We start from the raw sequence: 22,392 nt of genomic DNA, 5'->3' as shown, positions 1-22,392 counted from the left end.
TTTGATTGTTTTTGTCTTTAAAATGTCAGGAACATTTCTGAGCGTTTGTGCTTGATTCAATCATCAACCATTGGGTTTTTGTTTTTTATCAAAAATCCTATCATTTGATAATTTCAGCCCAACGATGAAACAACGTACGATGAATATCCTGGTTTGGCTACTTGTCACTTCTTGAGAGAATTAATCTATTGATTTATAAACTGAATATTATTAGAAAACTTACTTACTGCCTGATTAACATTGGGTTATTGCAAAGACATTTGAATAAAACTTGAATTGCCCCCTTGCTGTTATAAACCTCCACCAACAATGTGTAAAAAATAGATTTCCAGACTCAAATGAGGTCGTTGTGGTCTTTGACCAGCGAAATATCATCAGTTCATCTTTAAGTCCAAGTGACAACCAGTCATAATTTGAAGAAATCCCCTTAAAGCAGACTTGAGATATAATGTTGAAAGCTGATCATGTTGGGAAACATCTCAGAGCAGCGTTTTATTCTCAGGCACCAGAACTAAAACCCATTCAATTCCACCAATTTACACAAATCACTCGAAGACGGGTTAGTTGCAAAATCTTTATTATCTGTTTGATGTTTTCTTGGACATTTTTAACACTTGGTTCTAGAAAAAGTGGAGTCTTGAAGATTCAGAACCCGTTCCTTTGCTGTCACACTGCGACCGGTGCGGGGGGGGGGGGGGGGGGCTGTAATCACGTGACTGTTTGCAGCTTGGATATCATAGTGCAGGAGTCTTGACCTCGACGGCTCGGTCAAGGGAAGAAGGAGCCAGCAACCGATTAGTTAACACTGCAGAAGGACGTGAGACGGCTTCCTGTGTGTGTGCAGTGACCCATCAGGATTCTACAGGAGGGTGCAGGCCGACCTAGACTAACATGCTTACTCTACTATCGCCTCATGCACCGCAACGTGTGTCATCTAGGAATCAGCTAATAATGCATTAAATGTCGATATCATCCCTTTTCAGTTATTTGAGATCACATGTGTGTGTGTGTTTGTTTGTGTGTGTGCGAGTGTGTAAACCTTTGCAAATGCTTCACGTTTTCATCCACATTCCAATAAACAACACAGTGTTCTGCAACAACTTAAAAACACAAAATTGGGAGAACAACAACAACAGGTGAGCTATACATTAAAAGTTATACAAAACCGAAACAACTAAAAGTTTCTCGGATGAGAAGTAAAGAGGGTTCGTCAGGATGATGATCTAAAAAAACTAAATACCAGCCGACCAGTGTGGCTCCAATCTCCATTGTTGTTTTTCCTCACAATCAATCCCTTTAAAATTTAAAATAAAAAATGAGAATTAAACACACATGAATGTCTGTATTTGATAGAAGTGACCAGTGCGAACACAGTTTTGTCTTTGACTGTAAGTGAGCGTCCTCCTGCAGAGGGGAAAGGAAGAGATGCAGCTTGGGCATCTTTATTGCTCGGTGGTGCTTGTTGATTTCCAGTTGAAAGAAGAAGCGGACATGCTAACGCGTAGCTGCAGAAGGAGAGGGGGTGCGGCGGGTGTGTTTTATAAAGAACCACTTCGAAGGTTCACAGTTTGTGTTTATTTCCAGTTCAGGTGAAGTTCAAGGACTTCACGTACATTCCCCTTCTTCCACGTGTTACATTCTGCCAGACGTGTCTTTCTCTGTTCAACTCAAGTCCGAGAGTTTCTGGATTCACTTTCAGCAATTGGTTATCGTGTTTTAAATTCATGGCGGCTGGAGTGGTGAAGAAAATCAGCAGCCGTCGGGAGCTGCATGCGAAGTCGAGCCTGGAGCTCCCTGATCCGAGGAGAGGGACCCGGGCGTTTTCAGTTTGCTGTGGTAACGTAAGGTCGTCTGGTGTGAGCTGACTTTTATATAGTGTCCAAACACTCATTCAACGCACAGTTTATAACAGAGAAGAAGAAGTAGATTAGTAATAAATTCCGATTGCCGATCACAGTAGCCCCTGACTGTTTGGCTGGTAATAGAGGAGAGGAGAGGAGAGGAGAGGAGAGGAGAGGAGAGGAGGGGAGGGGAGGGGAGGGGAGCAGCATGGATGTTTCTAAAGATAGTGTCACGATACAGAGCTCTCATTGGTTACACCTACAAGTAATAAATAATAAGGTCGCAGTGGGATCATCTACACGTTCGGTCACAGACAAAAAAAAAAAAAGAGAGTAAAGTGTTCAGTGGAGAGGTGATGCTGTCTGTTCCTCTTCCCTCCTCTTTCCACTCAGGACGGATTTCACGACAATCAGATGTTCTGAGAAGTGTGTGTGTGTGTGTGGGGGGGGGGGGGGTTGTTTCCCTGTTCAGCGAGGACAGTATCCAGCTATGCAGCACTACGACAGGGTAAGACGTCTGGATGGATTAGGTTTAGTCTTTGTGTACATGTGAGGGAGCGCGTTACACGATGAGGGGTCCGCGGCGGGGGTGTTTAGGACTCTGGCCGTCCCTGTTGTCGGCCACCTGCTCCTCCAGGTTGATGTTGCTGGTGGAGGAGTGGTGGGGGAGGGGCTCCAAAACAGGCCTGTAGCCCCCGAGGTACATCAGATCTGAGCGAGAGATGAACACAGAGACAGAGAGAGAGAGAGAGAGAGAGAGAGAGAGAGAGAGAGATGACGGTTAGTTTGCAAAAATCCTCCAAGAGAGGAAACACTTCAGAATTTTTTTTTCAATCAAAGCTTCTATTTCATTGTAATCCACTGGGACCAGGCTGAACCATCGACTGTAAAGAAACACGGACGATGAGTCTCCACTTCTTTCCGCCATCCAGAAATGAAGCCAAAATATTGCGGATACAAACGCTGCCAAGTTGCTCTGATGACGTCTTTTGGAGCCGGAGTCTGAGGATTCACGATCGGGGAATGGAACCACTGCCAACCATGATGTTTCTCCACGTTTTTAAAGCATTGAATAACTAATTAAAAACCAAAGTTATCAGAAAAATAATCACTTTAAAACGTCGGCATCGCGTTATTAAAGATATTTGATAACTGAATTCTATACTTGGTACTTGATACGATGATGAGCAGCTACCATGAGTTATAATAGAAGAAGTACAGTTTGTGACCCTGGTGTCTGATCTACAATCCGACCGTAACTCCATACCTAGTCGTCAATGTGCACTGGGCACGACTCCTCATCTGTCCGTCCGATAGAAGGCGAAAGAAGGAGAAGAGACAGAGGAAAGGAGGAGATCCGGGAAAAGACGGCAGAACATGTGAAGAATGACAGGAAGGGGAAAAAAGGGAGAGAAACAGAGATAACAGAACACTTTTACGAGACACAGAGAGAAAACATGTCACAACATCCACCGTAAAACAGCGAAGAGGTGAAACAGGTTCAAGGAAATGACGGGAAATCAGAGGTTTTAACAGAGGAAAGCTTCTGAAACAGGGATGGGAAGAAAGTTTGAACCCGAATTTAGTCCTGTTACGTTAAATTAACCCTCTGGAGTCCTCTTTCATTCAAAGTGACTTAACTCTCATAGACAGATAGACATTAATACTGAAATGTTCATTTTGTCAAATGATTTAAATGCTAAATTTTCTATAAAAAAGGGCCATATAGGATATAAATAGACTGTATTATACTTCTAACATTTTATTTCTCTGTTTAATTGGTATGTATGAATAGTAAAACAATATATTTTTAAACATTATTGTGACAGTTTTTAATTTGTTTTACCTTGATGTAACGTTTACAATATCTGTGATTCAAACGCTGCACAAAGACAAATATGACTCCATGAAAAGTTCGCTCCAAAAAAAAAAAAAACATATTCATCCTTGATCCCAGAGGGTTAAATAACCTCTACATAAAAAAATGCTGTGAAGTCAAATCGAGACGTTTATCTCCCATCACAGCAACGCACCCAGTGTGGAGAAGCAGGAGGAGGAGTGATGGGAGGACAGGAGGGAAGATGGCGGGACGTAAGAATGAGGAGCGGATGTTTGGCAAAGCGGCTCGAGAGCTGGCAGACGCTGAACATGAACTCTGGGATGGACAAGACTCTTTCTCTCACACACACACAGGAAACACAGCATGCAAACACACACGATAAGATGCACTCACACACAAACACACACCAGGGCTTCGGCTAAGAGGGAGAGGAGGGAGACGGTGCACAGCTAACCGGTGCTGAAAATGCAATGAAGCACCACAACACCGAAGGGGAGGAATGAAGAGAAGAAGGACGGCTCCAGATCTTCATGCTGGGCAAAATGTCCTCTCTGGTTTCTCACTAGCTTCAACTCCAATGAGCTCGTTGGCATTGAAAACTAATGTGTCAGAAATCCTTGATTCTTCTGACTCATGCACTCCCCCTCCTCCCTAAGTTCTCATCTGTCCATGTTCGAGAGGTTGCCACTCACCGGCGAATCGGCTGTCGGGAGCCTGCTCATTATCCAGGCCCAAAGAGGGCGTGTCACAGAGGGCGACACCCTGATTGTTATTGGCCAACTCTGGACACCTGCTCCGCCCACCTGCAAGCGAGGGCAAAGGTCAAACAAGAGCAGCCAGGCACAGCAGGAGGAGGAGGAGGAGGAAGGTGAGGAGTGGGGGCAGGCAGGGTGAGGGAGCGAGGGGGGGAGGGTGTCTGAGGTGGAGGTGGGAAGGTCGGCCATGCTGGAACGGGTCAAATAATAACTGATGATATTTGTCTGCAGTTGATCTGTGTGAGTTTAAATAAACTGAGAGTTTGACTCAATGACACCAGAACCACTGAGCGTCTGGAGCAGGACGGATTTCTGTTTGTTGATGTGGAGACACAGAGAGAAGGAGCTTTAGTCCTTGATAAGAAATAAAGAATCTTCTCAAACTGGAGGAGACAGCAGACGAGGGAGTGAACGTGGAGAACATGTAAAGTTCAAATAATCAGACTCGTGAAGGAATAACATTTAATACCTGTTTGACAACGACAGAAGTCAAAGCATGTGCCAGGAATTATGATGAAGTACTTCACAGCCATAAATCGTAATAATCTAGTTAATGAATTAATCATTAATCACCTGGAGTTGCAATGGCAGCAGATGGATAGATGGACTGAAAGACGTCTACAGGTGAACTTTGAAATTTTCTAACCGATTTTTGTTAAAATCAAAGACTAAATCGTTCCATCTCAGAGGGAAACAGACCTTTTGTAAATTAAATTATAAAAGTTTAAATACATTTGTTATTCAGGAACCTGAAATAAATATGTTCTAGGATTCTGGGAATATGATAATATGACACATTAACACTACAGATTCACCTTGATCTGCCTTTTCCAGCATGGCCAGTGGACACACAGTGACAGGTTGAACATGTGTAAGTGCCCGCAGCAAGAATGTGTGTGTGCGGTTGTACGTGTGTGTGTGTGTGTGTGTGTGTGGAACTAATGAGGAGGAACTGACAGATGACTGAATGATTGGCAGCTCAGCACAGAGACACAGACAGGGCACATACAGAAGCTGTCTGGCAGCGCCGGTGCAGATGCTACACACGAGCGTGCAAACGAACATCCTACAGTCGACTACACAGTGTGTCTCAGTGCCGCACGGGGTCCGCTCGCCTCCTGAAGAACTGAGAGGTCGTTCACAGCAACACACAGGAACACAGAGATTGTTTCAGTCTGGCCCGAGGTGTCAGAACACACACACACACACACACACTCAACAGAGAAACTAATTCACTCATATTGGTTTTTAAACTGGTGTCTAATGGAAAGTGACAATGCGTTTGCTTCACACACAACACACGCACACACACACACACACACACACACACACACACACACACACACACACACACACACACACACACACACACACACACACACACACACACACACACACACACACACACACACACACACACACACACACACACACACACAGCAGCAGCAGTGCGGATGGAGCACGAAGAAGCTTCATGATGAATAAGTTAAAGCAGCAGATGCAGACTGCCGTGCTAAACGACACACTTCACACACAGCAAACACACAAACTGGACACACACAACGTGCAAATCATGCAAGTGCAGCAGAACCTCTTCTAAACGACACAGGGAGACTCAGGCCTCACTGCAAAGTAGTAAAAGGTTTTATTGCACACAAACTGCACGAGAAGCCGTTCACTGGAGTTAAGACGCTGCAGCCCCTGGTGGTTTCAGCCAGTATTACGTGCATTTCCAAAGGGACAGTCCCATCTAGAGGTCAGTGTCTGTTCCCTGTATTTTTAAATGGATGTCATCACTCAGACATGGCTACAACCACACGGTCCATAGGGTTTAGTTTTGTATGAGGAGGGATTGTATTGCAGCAGATGCAAAGGGGAGGTGCGGGGTCAAGGGTGAAGGGGGGGGGGGTTGGTCATGGCCATGATTACCTTTCCCATTAGATGGGGACGAGCAGTCCTCTTCTGTCACATCATTTCCCTGAAGAAGAAAAAAAGACAAAAAAACTGTTACGAAAGTTCAACATAAAAATAATGAAGCATTGATGCAGATGTCAGTATTGTGTCGTCACCTCTGAGTCCTGCTCCTCGACAGCCTGGGAGTACTTGTGTTCCTTTGGCTGTTTGGAAAACTCCTGATTGACAGAAAGAAGAAGAGGAGGAAACTCCAGTGATGAAGAGACACACTTGTACTAAATCTACAGGATGTTGCAGAGAGTTTGTCTGTCCTCACCTCGTCCTGCTGGGACGGCCCTCGCCTCTCCATGGGGATGTCCTGGTTCTCCCCGCCCGCCGCGTTGCCTCCTTCCTCCTCCTCCTCCTCCTCCTCCTCCTCCCCGCCGGGCTCGCCTTCGGCCCCGGCCAGGTAGGACCCTGACATGGAGGACATGGTGTCAGTGCTGATGTGGGAGTGCTGCGAGTGCGACGAGGCCATGGACATCACTGACTGGGCCAGGCTGCTGCTCACTGGGTCTGACAGACAGACGGAGACACACATCACACTCGGGCTCGGGGGGTCGGAGGATTTCTTTTTCTTTTGTTTCCATCATTTAAAAGAATACATCGATCCCTAATCTCGTTATATGAACAACAGCCGTATATACATTACTTTCTGTTGGATAGCAGCAAATGCATATTATGCTACAAATATATTTTGTGTAATATTAAAATAATTTTTTCAAGATTTAGGGAAATAGACGTTTTCATGTACGTGCAAAACATATGGAGCTACAGCCTGGAGGTTGATTAGCTTAGCTTAGCATTAAGACTGGCAGCAGGGGGGAACAGCTAGCCTGGTCCTGTTCAATGTTTGAAAAAAGCCGCCAACCAGCACCTGGGAATCACAGACTGTATAAAAAGAAGCAAAAAGTGAAGGCAAAGTGACTTGATCACCCCCTGGTGGCTGGCTGCAGTGCACCTCGTAAGCCCTGCCTCCTCCATGTTAGTAGATGGGACATGGACCAAACTAAAAAGTCAAAGTCAAAGTTAAACGAACAATATAGAACTTCAGCCTCTAGGGATCGACACATCACAACAACAACAAAAGACCCAGTTAGATTTATCTGGGTTTGAACATTGTAAACAGTCAACAAAGCATTTATCACAGGTCTGGTAGTTTTTGGACATCTTGGTCGAACCATGCTGCTTAAACGGCCTGTTTGAAGGTCGAGATTTGGTTTTAAGGTTCAGGTTAGTACTGTGTGAGGTTCAGGTTGAGGTTGGGGTGGACATTTAGCTGCTACACTCAGACTGAGGGGCTACATCCTGTCAGAGAACTGGATCGTGTGTGTGTGTGTGTGTACCTTCAGGAGAGGTGATGGTGGATGACAGCGGAGTTCCAGTGCAGGACGACTGGTCGATGGCTCCAGACGAGGACAGAGTCAGGTTCTCGCTGTCTGGAGTCACTCCACACTGTAACACAAGAGAAGCATTAGCAGGAAGAGAGGGAGAGAGAATGAGACTCACAACCGACGCCACTTATTCCTCACACACAAACACATTCACAGATATCCGACACTGACAGGAAAGGAAAACACGCAGGCACACAAACCTCCTGCTGGTTCACAGCCAGTTTGTGGCGACAGGCCTCCGATTCACTGCAAGACTTCTCGTCCTCCTCCTCAGGCAGCACAGAGGAATTCTGGGAAAGTGACCTGAAAAACATAAAGCAATGGATGAAAATAACTGGAGTGGGTTCGATGTACTGGTACAAAGTAAAAACTAAAATAACAGAGAGGGAGAATAAATACAACGTGGTCATAATAAGCAGTACTGTAAAATGACTCAGTACTTTGAGTATTTTAGTATTTAAACCCTCAGGTTCCATTGGTCAAAAACCTAAATATGAATCTAAAGAACACTAAGGGAATCAAAAATTCAAATTGGCTTAAACATATTCAAGTAAAATATCAGGTCCCTTAACTTTTAACTTTTAACACATCCATTAACTTTGAAGCATAAATCTTGTATGTGGCCGAGGCCTGAGACGCAGACTCACTTTGAACCACTCTTCTTGAGTTTGAGTCCCTGACTGGAGTTGGACTGGTCGAGAGGAGAGAGGGAGCGAGCCGGGGTGGGGTGGGGCTCACTGCTGTACGGAGGCAGCACTCCAGAGACGTTGCTCGGTCCGGAGTTGAGAGGAGGAGGAGCCACCGAGGAGGTGCTGAGGGGCCCATTCAGCGCCTCCAGGAGAGACACCACCTCGTAGCCTGGAGGGATGTGCTCCGACGCCTGCACACGAGAAGAGGACACTGGGGATGTGAGCTCTGCCGGATGGTGGATGATCATTATTTTATATTTAATTATGTTTGTTGTCTCACCGAGTGTTCCTCCGAGTCCGAGGTCTGTGACGTGATGACGGGGTTAAAGCTGGTGGGGGACAGGGGACTGAGTTTCTTCCTCATGGCTCGGATCTGCAGCAGAGCTCTGAACGCTGTTAATACAAAAAGAAATTAAAAAACCTACATATAAATAATTGTACTGCCACTCACATTTAAACCTCAGGAGAAAAACTGATTTCAACACATGAAATAGGCTGAAAATCAAGATCCTTTTTCCTAAAACGTCTCAATTGGTGAAATAAAAACTATACAGAGGTGAAGGTTTGACATATTTAAAACTGTGGGTATGTATTTGATTATTTATTTTCATCAGTTTTAAAAACTATACAAATTCCTCAATGCAGTGACGTATTCACTAATGCATCAGATGTACATGAAGACTGCATGTGAGTAGAATATCAGTTAATTATAGCCAGATGTTGTCAGGCCAATAAAAACAAGAAATTCTTGGTAAATCCTCTGAATTCTTTTATCGAGATTATTGCTTCAATCAAAATAGAAAATTATTTAACAACCATCTTAGTAAATAAACATGGCTGCAGCAGTCATATTGAATTATACAGGACCAGCTGAAGCATATATCGATCGGGGGGGAAATGCATGAGACAAGTGTGAGATGGGAAAATATATATATATATCTCTCGCTCTCTCTCTCTCACTCTCTCTCTCTCTCCCTCCCCAAACCATGACGCAGGTTTTGCTTTTTCCCCCCCGACACTATCTTTCAGACTCTGATTCTTCTGCTGCAGTGGTCACTCAGCGGCGATAAATCCGTTGGCTATTGATTTAAATTTCCATTACCTCCTCCCATATTTCGACCGTCTGTACGGGAGCGCGTTTAAATAAATATTGCATGAGATCGAATGTGCAATTTGTGCTTCTGTTAAGTTGTTGTGAAAGGGTTGGAAAATCTAAATAACACTAATTGCTGCCTCACAATGATCTAATTTCTGATTGGAACACAGAGCTCTGCCATTTCTGCCCTAAAGGGAATGTGCATTTTAAACAAAGCGTCACCTTGAACAGTTTTAATCAGTTTTAGTGGTTAATAAGTGAAGAGCACATCTGAAACAGCTGGCAGGTGGATTGGGAACTCACGCAGTCTGCAGATGGGGCAGCAGTTGGCCTGGTAGCGCAGCGTGTCGGCACAGGCGTTGCAGAGACACAGGTGTCTGCACGGCAGGATGAGTGTGTCTCGCACGTCCGACAAACACACAACACACTCCGCGCTGTTGTCACTGATCTCATCATCGGCAACCTGGAGACGAGGAAACATTTGAATGTTGAGAAGAAAGAGATTTTCAGACACAGACACATGTTGCTCAGACAGAAAAATCTCTTGTGTCATCTGCGGTTTACCTTTGATTCTTGGCTGTTGTATTTGTTCTCTATCCCATAGATCTCCTGCAGCAGATAACTTACTCCATCCACCTGGGAAAAGGAACACGTTGAAAAAAAAAAGGCAGCGGAGAAATAAAGATTTCTTTGTCTTTGAAAAGCATAAAACAAAACAAAAAAGTTACACAAAGGGATGAAAGAAAGAGAGAGAGAAGTAAAACAGGTGAACTCACCACTTGTTTCTGCTTCAGAGGCTTCACACAGTAGCTCCCGTCCATGTGCTGCCAAAGAAAATAACAGTTGCTCAAGAAAAGCAGAAAAAAAACACATTTTAGAAGCTGCTTCCAGCAAATGTTTGGAATTTTAGCTGGAAAAGTCACTTAAAAAATGTCTCTATCTAAGAACCGTGCCAACATCTGCACAGCAGCAAATTCCTGCCACAGTTTCTCTCAGGCTTTTTACTCTGAAACCACCTTCATACCTTTTCAAATGTAGCCAGGAGAATGTGCGAGTGTCCCAAATGTTCTGCAGAGATTTAGAAGCAGGGGACAAAGATTTGTTTGATATTCTGGAGCCATGCTTTCACATCAGATCATCAGTGTGACTAACACAACTCACCGTCTCCCTCGTCCACCACAGCCTGCACCACCATGGGGAAAACCTCCTTGTCAATATCAAACAGCAGCTGAGGAGGAATCACAGAGAGACGGGGACATTAACCCAGTAGATATGTGTTTGTCTGTGTGTATTAACCAGTGTCACAACTCAGGCTCGTACAGACCCACACACACACACACACAGACACACACACACACACACACACACACACACACTTACCTCCTCGTCGGCCCATTCGCTGAGGTTGACCGTGTGTGAGGGCAGACAGAACTGCTGGCAAACTCCCCTCTTGAAGTGCACGGTCTCAGACTGCAGAGAGCTGTCCTGGGGCAGGTAACTACACACACACACACACACACACACACACACACAGCAAATCAATGTAGAATATAAAGATGACAAGACCATGTTGGCATCACTTATGAGTGCCTGCAGGAATATCTATGGAACCTTCTCTTCCACACAAGCCTCTTTTTCCATTTCTACGATAAAAAAATTCTGATGGTAGCAGATGCTGCTCTTCTCAAATTCAATACAATAAAAAATGCATACGCGGACAGACACTTACACTGGCACTCCATTGTGAAACTCCTCTATGGCCTGGTAGTAGATGGTGATGGCGACCTGTGTGTCGGCGTCGAAGGTGAACTCGACGTTGTAGCACGCCCTGTTCTTCGCCGTCTCCTCATCACCCGGCAGCTTCAGGTCCTCACTGCACCTACAGGAGAAGGTTTTTAATAAGTAGAGAAAAGAACTGGATGTTTGAGACGTGAATAAATTGTGTTCATATGTTGAGTGTGTGTTTGTCCCATTTCCAAAAAGAAGGGGTATTTAGTGCTTCTGTTATAAGCTTGACTTGTAAAATTTGATTATGCCTGAAGATACATGTAGGATTTTTACTAAACTTTTCATTTAATATATGTTGTATATATTCCCTATAAATAACTCGGTGCGGATAAAATTAGACAGCAGTGGTGAATGGGGCCGGGTGTGTTGAGGTGGACAGAGGTGCTCATACCGTACGAGCCGCAGAGTGTCTTTACGGATGTTGATAAGACTTCGTAACGTCTTCACTGGCTCCTGGGGTGGGGGGGCTGCATACGGGAACTGAAAACAAAAGACACAACAGTCAAATTACAGTTGTAAAAATACACAAAAGTAAAGCAGTATTCAGCTTTCCTCGACCGCACACCAACATTCCTATCTCTGCCGCAGGGAGCTCAGGGTTACAAGATGACCGCGGCTGCTCTGGGTTTAACCTTTTACACAAAAGTGTTGTCAGCACCAGCAGAGATCCGTGCTGACAAGTGCTGAGCCGACGGAGCCTTTCCAGGGACGAGGCTGACACTTCAGACACGGCTCGGCACATTTCTGCACACAAAGGGGCCGCAGGAGTAAAACAGTACACCCAGAAGTCCAGGGTCAAACGGACGAGGTCTATTTCCAGCCGGTTAAAAAGGACCAGATGGTCGAGGTTCACCGCATCTAACCAGCATTTAATAATTTCAACTCACAGGTCTGTGACGGGTATATACTTTCTGTTCTTTAGACCCCCTAACCCCCCCAACCCCCCCCTTGAGTGATTAAAATCCAACATTAAAATGCTGTAAACTTGACACAGAACCATTGAAAACCTGAGCCAACTTCAGCGGTTCACTTCTCAGCGCAGTTTTTTTTGTTGTGTGTCTGAAGCCAGAAGTTGCTGACTGAGCGTAAAGGGAGAGCCGAGGTGGTTTCTGAGGATCTCTGGAGGAGAAACATGCAGGAAGTGGTCAGATACCTCCACACTACAACCCCTCATCTGTGTGTGTGTTTGGGGGGGGGGGTTGTGCGGCTGTGAATGGCCCCATATTCAGTATTATTACACATCTGGGCTCAGCAGGAGTTGCGCCTGTAAACCACACAAACAAACACTCGCACACGGAGGAGCAGATGCTGAAAAGAGCCTCTCATTGGAAACTCAGCAGCAACATAGCGGGTCTTATTTATAAAGTCAGTCTCAGGCTGAAATATGAATATTAATACTGTTGCGAACACAGAACAGCATTTTACTAAGAATCCACAAGGCTTTTTCTAATAGTGAAAACTGAACTGGAAAATGTCTGTGATGTGCAGCTGAGGATTAGCATAATGCTTTTTTCCTGTTTGACCCTAATGAAAAGTTGGGGGATCACAAAGTTATTAAAGTTCATCCTGAGAGGTGCATGAATGTTCACACTGTCGAGGGGTCAATAAAGAAAAGTGTTTCTACCGTCATTAATGAACAGACTGTCACGGGAATCCACTAATTATTAGTCTATTTGAAGAGTTGAGATATTTCAGTCGTGACAAACTGAAAAACAAACAATGCCAAACCACTGGCATGACTGAAAATCCATTTTGGATATCCCTGGGCTTCAGACTGCAGTCTCTGAAAATCCCTAAACATAGCCACCGGCCATTATCATATTTGTCGAGTAGCGCAGGAGGCCGAGAACACAACAACTGCGGTCGCGTTTTATGATTCCAGAGAGCGCCATCTGCTCAGAAACCACAAAACATTCTAATGCTCGTAAAGCTTCCGACAAAAAAAAAGACAGAAGCACCGTTGCCAGCCGAATTCTGTGTCCACAGGAGGATTATAAACACCCACATAATCGGGAGAAGAACTGCACTCCTAATTTTAGCCCCAGTCTAGACAGAAACAGCGGAGTGATTGAGATTAGGACGGAGAGATGGAGCCGAGTTTCTCCACATCAGCTCCACTCAGTCCAACAGTTTTAACTCCCTCCTCTTTGCTCTCTGTCAAACCCTGCAGCTCTCATTAGTTTGACCTTGAGGCTTGAGATTAGGCTGAGCCGAGCCGCCGCAGGAACCGTCCCCTTATCAACGTTTCTGCTCGGGAAGCCGACAGACTTGTCATTTCACTTTTAATCAGCTTGACAGGGTGAGACAGTGAAACAAATTTCCACCAGTGACAGTGTGAAAGCCTGTTAATTGCTGCTGCTGCTGTTGGAGACACTGAAATGTAACCGATCCTGTCACATGACAAAGAGGCAGCTGCTGTTTTTTATTTGAATATCTTTTTGCTTTGGACGTTTTAAAACATCATCTTTTCATTTTTACAAGCGATCCCTGCAACACACTGGCAGCTCCTGGACAGAATGTACTTCGCCTCCAGAACCAGTGTCGGGCGCCAGTGGCTCCAGGAAGACCACTGGGTGGGGAGACTGTTTGTTTCTTTAACAAATACCTACCGCTACAGGTCTGGTCCCCAGGAAGTTGAGGTCTGTGTTTTCCCCGAACAGGTAACCCTCCGGATGGGTGGAGTCAAACTTCTCCCCCCCCATGATGAAATGGCTGGCGAAGTAACTTCCTGCACACAGAGAAGCAGACTCAATGTTAAAACACATCCAAACTCATATCACATCACATCTCCTGGTAAAACAGCTTAAAAACACAAGGTGTGAATAATTTGCTGTATTTAATCCTGATCTCAATACAATTGTTCTTTGTAGATAACTGAAATTAAGTTGTGAGCTTAAAATACTTCTTAGAGAATTCTGTGTTTTAGACGGATCTGTAATTTGCGTAAATTATTAGAAAGAAAGCACGTTGCAGAACTGAAGCATCGTATTTTATGTAACTAACCAAAAATGTTGGGTTGAGATTAGATTTGCAGGCCTGTGCAAAAACCACTCAACAGATTTTCTTGAAACTTGTTGGAAGGACGGCACGTGGGCCAAGAGAGATCCCATTAAATCCTTGTTTTTATAAAACATTGAATCCAGGAATTTCTCTTTAACACTGTGAGATAGGACATTTTCATAAATTTGATAAATCTTGATAAAGCAATACGGAGCAGAACAGGACGGATGATTGTGTACAGACTGTTCGACCTGAAGCTCGTCCACCTGTTTACCAAGAGTTCAGCTTCGATGACAAACAAGACTAAATAGACGTTCTGCCCTTTAATCACAGGCTGGGATAATATCGTAAGACTCTAATGGTGGTTCGGAGTCTTTAAATACAGCCTGGACAGTCAAGTCACGTTTCTGCTGCGAGGTCATCTATTCCGGCATCGCCGATCTGAATCACGATCCGTTTTGGTTCACGCTTACTAACGCTGGAGGACACTGGATGCTCTGACCTTCCAGCTATTGGCCCTGCCGCTGAGAAGAAAAAAATCCATAACACCACAAATCATGACCTAAAAAAGCTCCGGTGACGCCGCTCCGTCTCGCTCTCCCTCCCTCTCCCTCTCTTCATTACCTTATTATTATTTACAGCAGGTGGGAGAGGCGAGCTGGATCGAGGCTCTGTCACCAGATCCCACCGGCAGGAAGTGGGGCTGACAGATCGCCTCCACCTTCCCTCCCAGCACCACCACCACCACTCATGCAGACTGTTATATTACGATTCACAGTTCTAATTCAGCTGAATCGTGGTCGGGGGGGGGGGGGTAATGACCGCCACTGGTCAAATGTTTCATCCCTTTAAATCTCTTTTCCAAATTTAACATCACAATAAATCGAAGAGGTTATTGTAATATCTGTATATAGCCTCAGGTCTGCGCACAATAAAACGTTATTTATTGTCCCTTATTCTGTTTCAGATCTCATCATGTCCGAGGTTTTCATTTATTTGATGCCGTTGTTTTTGACAGAATTGAAAAGTAATAAATATGACTGTACATATACAGTGATATTGGATTAGGGCTAAACCCCAATAGAGAGCTGCTTCAATCACAACCTGTCGTATAGAGGAACAATAAAGAGACGAATATAAAAACACACACGGGTCAAGTCAAGGTCTAAAGAACAGTCTGGGACCTGAATGGGAAAAGTGGCTAGTCGGGCTGGTTATTGATTTTACTTTGATTTTTAAGTAAAAATAATTCATTTAATCTTAAAATCTAAAGCAAACCCTCCTGAATAAATCAGAGTGTAATCAAAGCATACAGCAGGGATATGAGTTTCTCTCTTAGGTCACTGTGAGATGAATGTATTTGGATTTTTGGGGCGATTTTAATATTTCAGCATCTGCTCTGGAAAATCATGTCGGGCCTTTTTAATTATGTTTGTCATTTTGTATAAAAAAAAAAAAAACTAATCTTCAAACGAAAGGATTATGGAATTAATCATCTGCAGCAGTCTTTCTCCAAAGTGAAAAAACATCATTTAAATTGAAAAAGCGTGTCACCTTCTTAGATAGATTATATATAAATAGACTTTCCTCCTTTTTAGGAGCCATCATCACTTATTTATTCTACAGACTGGGACAGCCGTGAAACCATTAACCAAGTCCAGCTGCCTACAGATAACAGATGCACCCAGATACGAGAGGATTTGTATAAGTATGTAGATAAATGAGTGGGACGCAGGTAAATAGATCATATGTGTTGCTGTTGTCTTTCACTGGTTAACATACAGAAAGCCCTGAAGTGCAAATCACAACAACAAATCACATAAACACAAACAATAATGATGAGATTTGTATTTTTCTTATACGTAGCTTTGTATCTGCTGTTGTGTTTTCTTTGTCGTACTGTTTTCTAATTAGTTGTTGCTTTTTCTCAATTGCTGTTTTTGTTTTCTTGTATGTTGTGTTTTCTTCTTCACTGTTGTGTTGTCTTACATGTTGTGTTCGCTCATATGTCGCTTGTATTATCTTATATATCATTGTGTTTTCTTATTTGCTGATGAGTACTCTTATGTGTTGTGCTCTCTCATGGTTGTTGTGTTCTCTCATATGTTGTGTATTCTCATATGTCGTTGTGTTTTCCTGTTTGCTGTTGTGTTCTCTTATATGTTGTGTTTTCTCATTTGTCGTTGTGGTCTCTTATATGTTGTGTTTCCTCATATGTCGTTGTGGTCTCTTATATGTTGTGTGTTCTTATATGTCGTTGTGTTCTCTTATATGTTGTGCTCTCTTATAGGTTGTGTTTTCTCATTTGTCGTTGTGTTCTCTTATATGTTGTGTTTCCTCATATGTCGTTGTGGTCTCTTATATGTTGTTGTGTTCTTATATGTCGTTGTGTTCTCTTATATGTTGTGCTCTCTTATAAGTTGTGTTTTCTCATTTGTCATTGTGTTCTCTTATATGTTGTGTTTTCTCATTTGTCGTTGTGGTCTCTTATATGTTGTGTTTCCTCATATGTCGTTGTGGTCTCTTATATGTTGTTGTGGTCTCTTATATGTTGTGCTCTCTTATAGGTTGTGTTTTCTCATTTGTCGTTGTGTTCTCTTATATGTTGTGTTTCCTCATATGTCGTTGTGGTCTCTTATATGTTGTGTGTTCTTACATGAAGTTGTGTTGTCTTATTTCTCATCATGTGTTCTTATCTCTCGTTGCTTTGTGATTTGCACCTCAGGGCCTCCCTCCATACTAATGTACCACTCCAGGTGAAAGGCCTTTAAATGTCCTGCAGGCCTGACAGCTCGCGAGGCATGAAGAAGATGATGAGGATGATGATGATGCATGTTGTACTTTTAAGTGTTAACCCCTCAGATTCATTCTAGCTCCATGAACCAACCCTGGAGCCCGGGAGAGGATCCCAGCTCGCCCAGTGAGACCTGTTGTTCGGGGCCTTACCAGATTTCGGTGGGTAACGGTACACGGAGCTGGACGGAATGTCCACCTCCTCCACGCCGATGTTCTGTCGGCTCGTTAACGCTCCCATCTCCGGTCACACGAACAGCTCTCGGGCTCACGGACATCCACACGTCGCCTTTGTTCGCTCCTCAGTCCGTCTCGTTTAATCCACCCGGTGCGGCACGGTCCATGTTCTGTCCCCGTCGAGTCCCGCTTCCCCCCCTCTTGCGCCGCCGTGAATCGGACCGACCGTCCCGGGGATTAGCCGCTTGTTCTCCGGGGCTGCTCGGGCTGTTTTAGAGGCTGGAAAAAACCGCCGTTAACGTCGATTTCATCGTCACTGACAAGAAGAACCGAGCGATAACCCGCCGCCTGATTCAGTCCGCTGCGGTGGTCGACAGCTCGGCGTGTTTTCCCCCCGGTGCTCGGTGTGTTTTCTCCCCGGTGCTCGGTGTGTTTCCCCCCGGAGCTCGTTCGTCGTTCCTGGATCCTGTCAAGAGAGGCTCCTCATGACGTCACACAAATCCGGACCGACGGTTTTGCGCAGTCTGTCTCTCTCTCTCTCTCTCTCTCTCTTTCTCTCTTTCTCTCTTTCTCCCTCCCCCTCTCTCTCTATCTCTCTCTCCCTCTCTTTTCTCTCCCCCCCCCCTCTTTTATCTCTCTCTCTCTCTCTCTCTCTCTCTATCTATGTCTGGCTCTATCTCTCTACCCCCCCCCCCCCCCTCTATCTCTGTCTGTCTCTCCAGGTAATTCCAAGTGAATTAAAATACAAAAAGCACCACAACAAAAAAAAAGCAGCAAATAAATAAAGAAGAAATAAAAGAGTTTAGAAATTAGTAGTTGTTTTATTTATTTAAATGCCGTGGCAAATAGGAAAGTCTTCAGCGTTGATTTAAATCAACTAAGATCTGCAGGTGACCTGAAGAAACTAAACGCTTCTTCTCCATGTTCAGTTTCACTGTGGGGATGTAAAGCTGACTTGTTCCAGACGACCTGAGGGGTCACAGTGTAGCAGGAGAAACATATTTTGGCCCCTAATCCAGTGCTTTATAAATCAACAGCAGGATTTTGACGTTGATTCTTTGACAGCCAGGGAGCCAGTGTTAAGCTCGTAGAACTGAAATCGTTTATATCAACCCCAGCTTTCTAATTGATTTTTTTTAAATAAAAAATAAATGTGCCTCAACCGGTTGGGGGTAGCAGAGAAAATTGGCAAGAGGGAAGAGAAGAGAGATGGGGGGGGGGGGGGGGGGACACCAGGATAATTTATGCTCTGTCAGACTGGTTGTTATAATAAAAATAATAATAATTATAATCTTCAGTCGTACCGTGAGGTGTTTCAGCCTTTTAATCGCAATAACCAGCCGAACTTGAGGGCACTCTGATGCTAAAGGTAAATCTTACTGGCGTTTATTGCAGAACTCATGATGAAATAATGAAAGATCAGAGAAATAACTAATTATTTATTTATTAAATAAAACTACTCTACCTGGTTACCTGTGTCCCTGTCGTGGCGCCTCCCCGTCGTCAGGGGGCAGTGTGGGGATTGCAGTTCGGAAGTTATGGAGTCCCACCAACCAATCAGAGGAGGCCAACGCTGGCGCAAGGAAAGGGGGCGAAAGGAAGCTTTGTTGCCGCCATTTCACGTGAGAGCAACGCGGTGACAGCGGCTGTCAGAGCAAAATAACAACAACAACAACAACAACAAGTGCACCGCGTGAGATTTAAATCAACCCGCTGGAGCTTTTCAGGAGCGAGGGACACCAGGTTATCTTGCTGTTTGGGCCGGATTCAGTGTGAAGGGGCCGGTCGTGGTGCTCGGGGGAGAACAGGATGAGCTACGGAAGGCCGCCGCCAGACGTGGAGGGGATGACCTCCCTCAAAGTGGACAACCTCACCTACCGGACGTCCCCGGAGACCTTGCGCCGGGTGTTCGAGAAGTACGGCCGCGTCGGGGACGTGTACATCCCCCGGGATCGCTACACCAAGGAGAGCCGCGGCTTCGCCTTCGTGCGGTTCCTCGACAAGCGCGACGCCGAGGACGCGATGGACGCGATGGACGGCGCGCTGCTGGACGGGCGGGAGCTCCGGGTGCAGATGGCCCGCTACGGACGACCCCCAGACTCCATGTACAGCCGGAGGGGAGCTCCGCCACGCAGATACGGAGGGTATGGACTGAGGAGCAGGGGGTAATCCTGGAGTTTAGTGTCGCTGAGGAGGGAGGCCCGGAGCGCCTGTCCTCACCTGGAAAAACAACTCCTGCTCCTTTTTTATTTTATACAAGCAAATGCATCTTAAAGTTTCTTATCGTTTTCAGCTTTATCAATTAATTATTATTAAACCATAAATCGACCAAAACATAAATTAAAATGCAATAATTCCTTACTCCTTTTCACATCTCCGATTGTTAACAGATTATTTCAAGCAAAGTTATAACCTTTTTGTTTCATATTTCCAAATGTACAAGAAGAAATTGAAATTATCGTTCTTTTACCTTAAGTTCACTGTTATGTAAGGTGTGCATTTAAGTATTCACACCTGAGGAGCTTTAACAAGGTCACGCCTTTTTACTTTCTTACAAATGCATTTTAAATGCACGATTAATCAACTGTAAAGTGTTTTGTTGGCGGTCTAATCTGTTAACTCAGTTAGAGCAGCTTAGTTTGGTCTGAACAGCTGTTAGATGAGGTAATGGTTCTGGTGCCACCATTTTGTTTTTAGTTTCCATTTTGCTCCTGCATCACTGACAACTTTCCCCCTGTAACCACAGACGTTCCGACAGCCCCCGGCGCCGCAGACGTAGCCGCAGCCGCTCCAGGAGCAGGAGCCGTTCCCGATCCAGGAGCCGCCATCACTACAGCCGCTCCAGGTCCCGCTCCTACTCCAGGTCGAGGTCCAAGTCCAAGTCCAAGTCTAAGTCCAGAACCCCGAGGAGGAGCAAGTCAAAGTCCCCCTCCAGGTCTCGCTCCCGCTCCAGATCCAAGTCAAGGAGTCAAACCCCACCCTCCAACAGGGGGTCCAAATCCAGGTCCAGGTCCAAATCCAAGAGTAGGCCTAAATCACCAGAGGACAACGAAGCTGAGCCTTGACCCCAACATGGACGCAATATAACGGTATTCAGGGGGAAGGGTGGATGATGATTGCTACTTGTTATGGTCAGATTGTAGTTACTCCTCACTGGTTTTCTGCAGTCTTGATGCTACATTACAGTCATTTGCACACAAGCATCGAGGTCTGCAGAACCCTCCATGTTTTTAGATAGTCCGATTTGGACTGATGACAATGTGCTGTGTGTGTGCTTTACTTTGCTTGTATGTTCAGTCAAGCTAAAGCACACACCGGGAGATTTGGCTAAATGTTAATTGACAAGCACATTTTTCAAATTGGGTTAATGTGAGTGGGGGGGGAGACGTGGGGGTGCTTCACTCAAAAAACGTTCACCTAAATGTGGAATTCTTTCCTCCAAGCTGCGGAGTCCTGTTTGCAAAGAGAGGAGGAGGAGGAGGAGGAGATGGGGGTGTGGCAGTGTGAGAGCAGTTAGTGTGTGACCCGCCCATGTGACCTGCCTGTTGCTGAGAGCGATGGCAGCTGCTAAGGAGCAGGTCGTCATGGCGGTGGTTCGGGCGGTCAGTTGGTGTATGAGGTGGTGTGGTGAGGTACGTTCACGGGGATCACAGGCGGATGCGCTGAGCGCTGTTCCCGCCCGTGCCTGTGGTTTCCTCCGCTTCTCACAAAGGGAACGGACCCAGAGGTTTGTTTTTCAAATATGCCCGAGTGCAAGACACTTGTTACAACTGCTTTTTTGGGGGGGGGGGGAGTGTGGGATCCAAGTTTAAGGTGTGTAAACAAATGTGAAGATTAACTACAAATGTTAGGTATATTGGATTCACCCACAAAAATAAAAAGTTTTTTTAAATGTAAGTTTCAAGAAGATCAGACCAGAACTGTTTAAATATCAGCTGCAGGAGTTGAGACTTTCTTTTTGTTGTGCTTTTGTCAATTGTATTTTTTTCTTTCCTTGCAGAACTGAGATGACCGAGCCTTTGCAGAGGACGTCAGGAAGAGTCTCACATTGAGCAAGGGGACTCCATTATTACCACTGAATGCAGACTGAAAGGTTATTGGAGCTTGGTCTAAAAAAAAATTCAAATGTTTAATTTGACATAATTTACTTAAATTCTGTAACTTTGTCCTCCTTTGTATAGTTGAGCACATTGACAGGGACATGTACGGTGCCCCCTCCCCAACAAATTGGGCTCTTTCTTTTAATTTTGGTTGAATTTGTACAAATTTGTCAAATAAATTAATTTTTACGTTAAGTATATCTCTTTTAATGCAACCCCTTGTTTAGCATTCTTTTCAGATGGATATGGAGTTGATGTAGAAAATGTTTATGTTGGATGTTAACCTATTCTTTTTGGGGGGGAAATGGCTTATTGTTTCACTCAGTGACAAAAACAAAACTTAAAATTTCGCAGTGCCACTCAGTTTGTGATTTGCTAATCCGGTCGCAAAGCATTTTATTTTCTGTCAAATCTTTTTTTTTCTTTTTTTTTTCTGTCTGGTTAAAGTATTTCCTATGACTCTAACCCTCTTTCTTGTGTATCTTTTGTGCACTAGGCGCAGTTGTGTAGCAGTTGAGTAATGCTGGTTAGCTGTTAAGATGCGGTGCAGTGCGGTGGTGACATGGTGTGGCGTGTTGCGGTGCTGAGTGCCCGGCGCTGTTCCGGGGCTCGACCCTCCGCTGCCGTTTGCCGGTTTGTAAGATCACAGGTGTGGCAGTTCATCCATCCTCTCCTGTCTTGTGACTTCTCCTTCCCTCCATGTGCTGTACAGATTCTCTCCTTCCTTTTGCTCTTTATCCTCCCTCCTTTCCTCCCTCCCCTCCCTCTGTGGTTTACCCACTGTTTAAAAAAATAGCTGTGCTCGCTTTTTGAAGTTGAGTCCAGTGCGACTCCTATTGAAGGGTTTAAAATTCAGTTCAAAATGCTCAATGAATAATTTGTGTATTGCATTCCTCTGTTAACCTTTCACACGTCTTGTTATTGCTTCAGGTGAATGCTAATAAACATTTTTTTTGTCGTAAATAA

The 22,392-nt window shown here is 44.7% G+C and overlaps 2 protein-coding genes across 8 annotated transcripts; one reads left to right on the top strand and one right to left on the bottom strand.

The window, feature by feature from the left end:
• Window positions 1-560: 560 nt before the first annotated feature.
• Window positions 561-17,893, bottom strand: rnf157 (ring finger protein 157). 2 transcript variants are annotated; one of them, XM_053414260.1, is made up of 19 exons: window positions 17,303-17,893; window positions 13,966-14,084; window positions 11,748-11,836; window positions 11,298-11,447; window positions 10,949-11,066; window positions 10,730-10,796; window positions 10,593-10,636; window positions 10,345-10,392; window positions 10,133-10,204; window positions 9,872-10,031; window positions 8,753-8,865; window positions 8,431-8,663; window positions 7,984-8,086; window positions 7,736-7,844; window positions 6,667-6,905; window positions 6,506-6,568; window positions 6,366-6,414; window positions 4,374-4,484; window positions 561-2,552 (listed from the first exon to the last, which is right to left on the bottom strand). In XM_053414260.1, the coding sequence occupies exons 1-19, from the start codon at window positions 17,388-17,390 to the stop codon at window positions 2,404-2,406; spliced, it is 2,124 nt and encodes a 707-aa protein (XP_053270235.1). In that variant the 5' UTR covers window positions 17,391-17,893; the 3' UTR covers window positions 561-2,403. The 2 variants fall into 2 exon arrangements, with proteins under 2 accessions (XP_053270235.1, XP_053270236.1); XM_053414261.1 differs by lacking the exon at window positions 4,374-4,484.
• A 999-nt stretch (window positions 17,894-18,892) lies between these two features.
• On the top strand, window positions 18,893-22,392 carry srsf2a (serine and arginine rich splicing factor 2a). 6 transcript variants are annotated; one of them, XR_008333313.1, is made up of 5 exons: window positions 18,893-19,470; window positions 20,073-20,415; window positions 20,770-21,053; window positions 21,327-21,419; window positions 21,923-22,392. XR_008333313.1 is itself a non-coding variant. In XM_053414168.1 (3 exons), the coding sequence occupies exons 1-2, from the start codon at window positions 19,136-19,138 to the stop codon at window positions 20,389-20,391; spliced, it is 654 nt and encodes a 217-aa protein (XP_053270143.1). In that variant the 5' UTR covers window positions 18,893-19,135; the 3' UTR covers window positions 20,392-20,415; window positions 21,327-21,621. The 6 variants fall into 6 exon arrangements, 2 of the variants coding, with proteins under 2 accessions (XP_053270143.1, XP_053270142.1); XR_008333312.1 differs by lacking the exon at window positions 20,770-21,053; XR_008333310.1 differs by having other exon boundaries at window positions 20,770-21,419.

This window comes from Pleuronectes platessa, chromosome 21, assembly GCF_947347685.1.
Source record: "Pleuronectes platessa chromosome 21, fPlePla1.1, whole genome shotgun sequence".
Lineage (NCBI taxonomy): Eukaryota > Metazoa > Chordata > Actinopteri > Pleuronectiformes > Pleuronectidae > Pleuronectes > Pleuronectes platessa.
This window is presented reverse-complemented; position numbering and strand designations above follow the sequence as displayed.

Excerpts from the sequence above, each read along its gene's own strand:
- rnf157 (XM_053414260.1), bottom strand. The coding sequence starts at position 17,390 with ATGGGAGCGTTAACGAGCCGACAGAACATCGGCGTGGAGGAGGTGGAC. Across the intron at positions 10,393-10,592 it reads TCCTGGCTACATTTGAAAAG|CACATGGACGGGAGCTACTG; the intron begins GTATGAAGGTGG and ends TTTCTTTGGCAG. Across the intron at positions 7,845-7,983 it reads TGGCTGTGAACCAGCAGGAG|TGTGGAGTGACTCCAGACAG; the intron begins GTTTGTGTGCCT and ends CTTGTGTTACAG.
- srsf2a (XM_053414168.1), top strand. The coding sequence starts at position 19,136 with ATGAGCTACGGAAGGCCGCCGCCAGACGTGGAGGGGATGACCTCCCTC. Across the intron at positions 19,471-20,072 it reads CCGCCACGCAGATACGGAGG|ACGTTCCGACAGCCCCCGGC; the intron begins GTATGGACTGAG and ends CTGTAACCACAG.